Source organism: Anser anser, assembly GCF_964211835.1.
Source record: "Anser anser genome assembly, chromosome: 11".
NCBI classification, from domain to species: Eukaryota; Metazoa; Chordata; class Aves; order Anseriformes; family Anatidae; genus Anser; species Anser anser.
The window spans coordinates 23,428,179-23,436,694 of NC_139732.1; the positions used below are offsets into that span (position 1 = coordinate 23,428,179).

An 8,516-nucleotide genomic window follows, 5' to 3' on the forward strand; every position below is an offset into this window, starting at 1 on the left:
GACCCCAGCAGAGCCCAGGAGCCAGGAATGTATTTTATACCTGCCTTTTTTTTTTTTTTTTTGTGAGGTACCAAAAGATACCAGCCCATCACAAGATAGGGCCAGAAGGCAGCTGGCCATATAGCAACGTCCTTGTTCCTGCTCTGTGGTGCTTCAGAACCAGTCAGTTCTCAGCTAATAGTGAAAACTCACAGTGACAGCTAAAACAGGTATGTAGAGCAAGTTCTAATACAGGCTGCAGTAGAAATCTTCAGCTGTTGGTCTGCCATTGAAGGAGATAGATAAGCATGGGGGAAGGAAGAGTGCTGTGCTTAGAGAAAATAAGTCACCCTGGCTTTTCCCCCTTCCCTGCTCAGTGCTAAGACCCAAACTGCCAAGCCTTTCTCCTTACATACAGCAACCATCTCCTTGTTGCAGCAGCTGCCAGTTGGAGTAGATGTATACAGCCATGTTATAAATGAATGTAAAAAGCAGCCATCACAGTAGAGGCAAACAAAGCACTGACCGTTTCAACAAAGGAAAAGAACCCAGCAGCAAAGTGATTTAGTTTACAAGATTTTTAATTTACAAATAAAAAAACTACACATTTTACTTTTTGTCTTTTTTCTCCTCTTTCTTGACATCACTCTTCTCCTTGTCTTTCTCCTTCTCATCTTTCCTCTCTTTTTTACTTTCTTCTTTTTCCTGTCCTTCTTTCTTCTCTGCATCCCTGTTGGCAATCTTGTTGTTAATGAGGTTGTGCAGGGCAACCACAGAACGAATAAGAGAAGCCAGGTAAACGACCACCATCTGGTCATTGGTCTTCAGATAAAAGGCCTTGACAAACTCTTGCAGGTTGACATCTGGTAGCAGGTTGAAGACATCCTGAAGATGGTAAATGATCTGGTGATTGATGGGTAGCTTGCCCATGGCTACTTTCTCTAAGTAGCTCCTGATGTCCAGAAGCTTGGAGTTCAGTCCCTTCAAGCCATGGACCTGATTCGTGATCCGCTGGGACAGGGTGCCCACCGTTGTATCCTTGATATCTCTGAAACACGCAGAACAAAGACTCAGCATTAGAACCTTACACTGCATGCTCACAACCAGGCTATGCATAGTCACTAAGAGGTCGTTACAGCTTAGAAAGAAGAGCAGTTTCAAGCCCGGAGAAAAGACAATTAAACTGAATGCTTTAAGTCAAAGAATGAGAACAAACTGATTTACATTAGAAAGTGTATCTAAAATAGGTCACTGTTGTATCCTGTGGTGCACAAATGTTCTATTTGTAATAATATTAATTACACAGCTTAGAGTGATAGAAATAAAACACCAGAATTTCTGACACTTGAGAAGTCAAACAGCTTGCATTGGGTGACTGCTCTCTTTTCTTGATGACTAGCGAGCTTTGCTAATTAGTCAGCTAGAGATAAACCTGCCACGCGCCCATCCAGTCCTGCTCTGCGAGGTATGCAGTGGCTGGAGACAGTCCCAAACCACAATATTCCAAAGCTTTGATACAACGACTATGTAGTTTTCATCGTCTGATGGAGTTTAAGTGGGCAGATACACGTTTCACGAGCAATGAGCGAACATGCCAAGCAAGACTACTAAATGAATACACTCTTGGAACTTGAGCAGCATGTTTAACAAGCTCTGTGCTTTCCTCCAGGAAGCTGGCACTAGGAGATGCCAGATGGACCCTGTTTCCTCCTGGGCAAGTCTCGTAAGAAAGTTTTCATTTTAAAGGTGTTTACCGTAACAAGTGTTCGACACCAACTTCCTCTGCCTCCTCCGCTCCGATCTCACTAGTCACGTGCTCAAACGTCTTGGAGGTTGGAGTGCCATCCTTGGAGGTGCACGAACACAAGGGACAGGGTTAGACTGGGCACACAGCTGATGACAGGCACAAAGACACACACACACCAGCCAGTAGAGGTGTCTCAAGTGAGCAGGGGCAATGTGAACAATGTTGAAGCATAAGATTAACTGAGGCCTGTTGCACAACAGCATCAGGAAGAGGCAATGGGTCACATTAGGGCAAAACAACATGGGACTGAAGTACACAGCTAAGGGGAGAAGTTTAGAAGTGAATCACAAAGCCTTTTAAAAATGCACAATTTCAGATAGAGTATAAGGAACTGTACTAATGAATTTAGCAAAGTAGTTAAATATAGTTGACCAGAAATCAGAAAGACTGCCCCTTTCTTGTTTTAATTAGTATTTCTGCCACAAGTCCAGAAGTGCTAGCAATTTCTTGTGCTCTGTGTAATTTTCAATTAATGTACTTTATTTGTCTATTGGTCTACTAGTGGGTAGAATGGAAAATCTCACTAAATATCTTTTTGCCATCCTGGCTTTCACTAGTTAGAAGCACGTATACAATTCTAGAAACAATACTAATATGAATCAATCTAATTCAAATTAAAATCTATACAATTGAGATTAAGGGAGATGTTTAAAAGAGTCATCACCTGAACTACCGAGAATGAGTTTTTTCTGTCTGTTTTCAAAGTCATTACCCACACCAGTAAACAGAAAGCACTACTGAGACTACTGTGAATTCACGTAACTAAGATCAAATTCTGCAGATATATAACCTGTAATACTAGAAACAGCTTTGTCTCTCTACTGAGGGCCTCAGAAAGGCGAGAGGATCAAACTTCTTTATATATGTTCAGAATGTAATTTAAATCAAACAGTTGGAGATGAAAAGCTGAAGCTGATTTACTACCGTACATCACCTGTGTGCAGAGTGCTGCAAGTGATTACTTAGTTTTGCTCATGCCTGACCTGCCTGTTCAACACTGGCTGGTGAACAAATGAATAAGCACATCATTACTCAGAATACCTCTGCAAACATATGCGCAAAAGTCACTGGTTAGAAGTGTTCCAGTCAGTGACCGTGGCCATGGAAGTGACAGAAACAGGCAAGAAGCATCTCAATCATACAGAAAACTGGAACTGTGGAATTCCTGAGGTCAAACTGTAACACAAAGCTTTTCTTCCAAGCGCATTGGTGGATGAAAACTTGAGTTAGAAAGGCTCACACCACTGCTGGGATTTAAACTCTGGTTTCAGCAGATTTTGGCTGCCAGCCACAGGGATGTGCATCCTTCAGAAAACCAGGGAAACTAACACTCATCTTTTAATGGAAACATTGAATACTCACATCGTGAACTTCTTCAACTGAAATATAAGCTTCTGTGGGCAGCCCCAAGTCCTTAGGTTTCACATCAATAATCACCAACACCTTATGGAAAAAAGCAAAAAACCAAACATTTCAGAAACCCAAGTTTTATTCAAGGACTAGAAAGAAATACCCAAGTCAGCTCTTCATTCCCTACCAGCGGTATGCTGGCTGCGCAGAGGTGTTGTCTCCAGGCATTGCGAAAAGACATCTACAGATGTTTCAAAAGACTTTGACGTGAGTTTTTAACAAGCTGTATCACCCATAACAAAGGTAGGGGCCAGGGGTTCCCAGGTCCCCCATTCAGGAAGAAAGAGCGAAAAACAAAAAGAAAGTGCAGCACTTACAGAGTTAGGACAGTATCTTTTCATCAGTTCATTGATGGCGATGTCATTCTTGTGTAGTTTAGGGCCTGTGTGGTACCAACCAACTATTCTTTCTCTAGCTGAGAAAAAACAGAAAGGATTCTAAATCAGAATCGTGTGGCAAGACAACAATAGAAAGATTTAGGCAGAGACTGAATCAGGGGTGAAAATCTGATGCATGTAGAAGACGAGTGCAGAGCAGGGAAAAAATGAATCGGAGCAGGCAAGACAATGACATGACCAATGACAAAGACATGATCTTAGTTTGCGTGATTTACTTTACTCCTAGGTTTGTAACTAGACTATTTCATATCACGTGCTAATTTTGCAGATGCTGGGATCTGTCAGCTTGAAACTCTGACATCTAAGAATGCAAAAATTCTAGAAATACAAACTGATTCTTGGGAATGCCAACTGTTCCTAGGGCTAAGAAAATTGATGGGAATTTAAGTTACGAATGGACATTCAGCTCTGAAGTCTCAAACCAAGTAGCAAAGATAGTTTTTAAAAGAGTAGTGAGGAGTAATAGAATTATTACTTGAAATTTGAGTTTGTAATATTTACATTCATAAGAAGTAATTTCAGGGCACATCTGTACAGAAGAGTTACTTGGGAAAAATAACAAGGTATAAATGAATGTGTTAAGAACACAAACTACTTGTACAAATTAATCCATTGAAAAGCATTAGCAAAAGTGAAGCCATGCGAGGAATTAGTATGGAGTGGCTTCTTACATGGGCAAATAATTTTCTACTTAGCTATGAATTCACTTTCTCAGGCAGACAAAGATTTTGAAGTTTCTAGGAGTGTATCCACGACTGCAAGACAATCTAAACTTACCGTTGACCTTCTTAAACATTCCATACATGTTCTCCAGATAGTCATGGTCTAGAAACCACACAGTATCATCCTTGTCGTCCTCATCAAAAGGAACTGGGAATAAAACAAAATATCAGTATTTAAGAATCCAACGTCCAGACTGGAAACATTTATAGGACCACCATGTTTCAGGATAGCTTTGGCTGCTAAGGGAGATTGGATCTTAAACAGTTTCAAATGTTCTGCAACATTACACTGCAGAAAATAAATTTCAGCCCTGGTCAGTTCCCTTTCCCAACTGCTCACAGTTTTAGAACAGAAAAATAAAATGCAAAACATTTTGAAGGTTATCATCAGTTGACAACATCAAAACATCAGAAAGAAATCCTCCCTTATACAAAAGTAACTGCTGTGCACAGACATTTGATATGATAAATTGAGGATCTCTATAGACTTTGTAGCTTGTTGATCAACAGAAATCTACTCAGAGAAAAATTAATTTTCAGTGTAGAATTAATCAGTGCTTTTATGGACGACTAGAACCCAAAGAGGCACTTTAAGTAAGGACTGTTTACCCTTGAGTACAGCACTAGTTATTTCATCAGTCAGCATGTATACAGGGACACAGGCTCAATTTTGAGAACAGGCTGCTTTCAGCCCTACAATTTACAATATTAAAGCTTCATAGTTGAAAGGCTGTCAAAAGTACAAACAAACAAACAAACAAAATGAAAATCAAAAACAAAAACCAACAAAACAACTCTTTTCAACTCAAGTGGAAAAAATAGCCTTCCAAAAATTGGGGAAAAAAAAAGAAAGGCCCCCGTTTGGGAGAAGAACTCCATACAAACTGTGAAACTGCATATATAAACTGAGATATTTTTGCGTTGTCATAGAGTGGTCCCACTGGGAAGGAAATGATGTAACTAACACAAATGGGTTAGTGAAAGCCATGGATTCAAAACCTACTGTTACTATCACTTATAAGTATTTAAGAGGAAACTTTTCAACACTATTAACAACATGCTTAAACAAAGAACAAGTGCTGTAACTGGACAAAATCTGAGGAAAAGAATTAAAGCTGAAGTACACATTACATCTTTACGTAAGCAGGAAACAGCCACATCAGCACTCAGAGCTGTGATTTGTTCTACAAGCTGCGACACGATCGCTCAGCAGAGGTCAGCCAGTACAATGCACCAAAACATTTGCCAGCATCTTAAAAAAGGTTTACACCTGCTCCTGAAACACCGCACATGGCACAATGTTACAGGGAAGGTGCAGGACGAGACAGCCTGGGATAGCTGTATTTTTGACAGCTGGCAGTTAGCATTTTTTGTTTGATACTGGCTGATTTGTAGGTGGAAAGTATCTGTGGTATAGCAGGGTGGCTTAAGAAAAAAGTATGCGATGCGTCTGATTGAGTAACTGAGTAGGTTTTAATATGGTCGGACACCCGAACTCACCTGCGAAACTGTTGGACACATCCAGGATTTTTTTCTGCCACGAGCCCAGCAGCACACCGACGACTCGCTTCTGGTTTCCAACTTTTCCTATCCTGAATGGAAAAGACGGTCAGTCCGTATGGCACGGAGCCCGGCTCGGGGAAGAAGGTAACAGCGGGGCAGCTGTTGCTTCTGACTCGTGCAAGCTAAGCAGCGTGGGTGCTGGTGGGACCGAACAAAGGGCGGTGTGGATTCTGATTACTGATTGCTGATTGACGTTAAAAAAAAGCTGCCTGGGTGCACTCCGGGCCAAACGCTGTAACGCGGCGATGCGGGGAAAGGGCTGCGGGGCCGGCGCGGCCCGCGAGGTGCTGTGTCACCGGGCAGGGGCTGGGAGAAGCCGGGGAGCTCCGCGCACAGCCGCGCGGCTGCTCCCGATGTTGTTGTTCAGCGTTAAAGCTGCGGCCGCCCGGTACGCCGGGAGGTACCCCGGGAGCTACACCGGGCCGGGCCGGGCCGGGACGGGTCTCAGGGCCGCGCTCGGCCCCGCCGGCAGCTGCGGGACGCGGCCCTGGGCTCCGCAGCCCCCCCCGGCCCTGGCCCGGCCCGCGCCGCCTCCCCCGGGCCCCGGCGGCTGCCGCAGGCCGCGATCCCGCCGCCGCGCGGGGCCGGGGCCCGGCTCCGTCCGATTCCCCCCCCCCGAGACCCGCCGCCCCCCGTCCCCGCCCCGGGGCCGCCCCCCCCGGTCCCTTCCCGTTCCCCCCCCCCCGGCGCCCGGTGCCTGTCGGCGCGGCGCGGGCCGGGCCCGTGACTCAGCGCCGCGGCGGCCCCGACGGCCGGCCCCACCTGTTGAAGTGATCGACGACGCTGAGCAGCACCAGCGGGTGCACGACCACCCGGTCCACCGCCAGCTCCGGCATGGCGCCCGCCGCCCGCCCGGCCCCGGCCCCGGCCCCAGCCCCGCTCCGCGCCCCGCCCGCCGCAGGCCCCGCTCCCCGCCGCGCGGCCCCGCTCCCCGCCGCGCGGCCCCGCTCCCAGCCTGCCCCGCGCCCGGGCGGGGCCTCCGCCGCCATCTGCGACGGGGCGGCGGGCGGCCGCCGCCATCTTGGGGAGGTCGCGGGAGACGGGCCACGCCGCCGCCGCCATCTTGGGAAGGTGCGGCGAGGCCGGCGGCGGCGCGGCGCCATCTTGGGGAAGTCGGGACGCGGCGCCCCGGCGGCTGTGTAAATGGGCGGAGGTCTGGGGGTGTTCGCCTTTAGCCCGATGTGTTGTGTTCTATGGGCAACAACAGCCTCCAGTCTTTTTTTTATTTTTATTTTTTAAACGTTCTCCCCTCTGAAGTATAGTTTTTCCTAAAAGAGCAGCAGCTTAGACTCGGAACCAAGCCAGCAGGCACGGAGCTTGTCAGTTGTACCTCCCTTCGAGCAAGAAAACAGAACGGAGCGTGCTGCTCCTGAAGCCACCGCGGAGGTATTTTTGACACAAAAAGTACTAGCAGAGTTCTTCAGAGTCTCGCTGTTTTTAAAGCATTAAGGTATTCCTCCTTTCACGCTTTTCCCGTGCGGTACGTTTTTCTCAGGTCCGAGAAATGTGGCAGCGCGGGGTGGAGGCTCAGGTTCTGTGTTGCCGTTTAGCATCCCGAAACGCGGCAGCTCCCGATGACACCGGCTTTCATTCGCCTACTGTGGACGGATCTGAGACCTCTCGTGGAGTCTTTTAGGCGTTACGTCCTCTAGAGTCGGTTTTGTTTTGCTGCTTGAAAAATAAAAACCCGGCGGAGCTTTTAGAGGCTCCTTCCAGCAGAGGGAGACATCTGACCGTGGAATTCAAACGGAGCCGCTGTTCCTGGAGCTTGTTTTATCAATATACATATAAAACTCAATGTTCAAATTAACTAGTTCAATAAGTAATTTAGCTCATTGATTTTTGGGCATATCCTAAGTGCCATTACAAGCTACGGATATTTTAAATGCCATTACCTAATAGAAGGAATGTTTTAAGCACCTTTTATTGATTTTATTACTGCTTTATTTTGCTGTCTTGGTTTAAAATCATTTTAACCACTCTGTAATCAAGAAGAAATATATCGTTGGTGAAATACAGTCAATTTCCTAAAAACCTTTGACATCGTTAAATAAGGAATTACAGTTGTTAAATCATGTCAGGCAATAACCGAGGGACAGAAAAGATATAAAATTTGGAGCAGTGGGCCAGCATACCAGTAAGCTGTTCTGACCTTTGGCATTCAGACTCCGTATGTGACAATCACGCTTCAATTCTGTTCTTGGGTCTTACATCAGTCAGAAGAGATTTAAAATCTCAGCATGCCAGGAAGGTTGTTGAAGGATAACGGAGTATGATCTAGAGACAATTAAGGGGCATTTTAATGACCTGCTGTGACTTTTTGTTAAAATTACTCTCTAACTTAGTGCATTTGAAGTTTCATTTGCTGGATTGTATTGCTGGTAGTTTAGTGTATTGATGTTATACACAAAAGGAGTAAATTGAGTCTGCTCATAGGGATTTCAGTTACTTCCCTTCCCAGCTCTTTTGACTTGAGAAGATTATCAGTATTATTGAGCTAATCAGCTGGTAGATGTAGACTGGGAATACAGGCAATATGTTGCTTAATCAAAGAATTGAAAAGTAAGTAATGAATGTTGGTGCTCAATAAAAAACAGCTAATGAGTTGATTGCATTGATGCCTGATGTAATTTAACT

At 45.4% G+C, this 8,516-nt stretch overlaps 1 protein-coding gene across 1 annotated transcript; it reads right to left on the reverse strand.

The window, feature by feature from the left end:
* Positions 1–542: 542 nt before the first annotated feature.
* PSMD7 (proteasome 26S subunit, non-ATPase 7) lies at positions 543–6,798 on the reverse strand. The gene is made up of 7 exons (XM_083851833.1): positions 6,642–6,798; positions 5,817–5,908; positions 4,372–4,464; positions 3,514–3,611; positions 3,149–3,229; positions 1,734–1,825; positions 543–1,027 (listed from the first exon to the last, which is right to left on the reverse strand). Exons 1-7 carry the CDS (start codon positions 6,713–6,715, stop codon positions 589–591), a joined length of 969 nt encoding a protein of 322 aa, XP_083707959.1. The 5' UTR covers positions 6,716–6,798; the 3' UTR covers positions 543–588.
* Between the last annotated feature and the right edge of the window lie 1,718 nt (positions 6,799–8,516).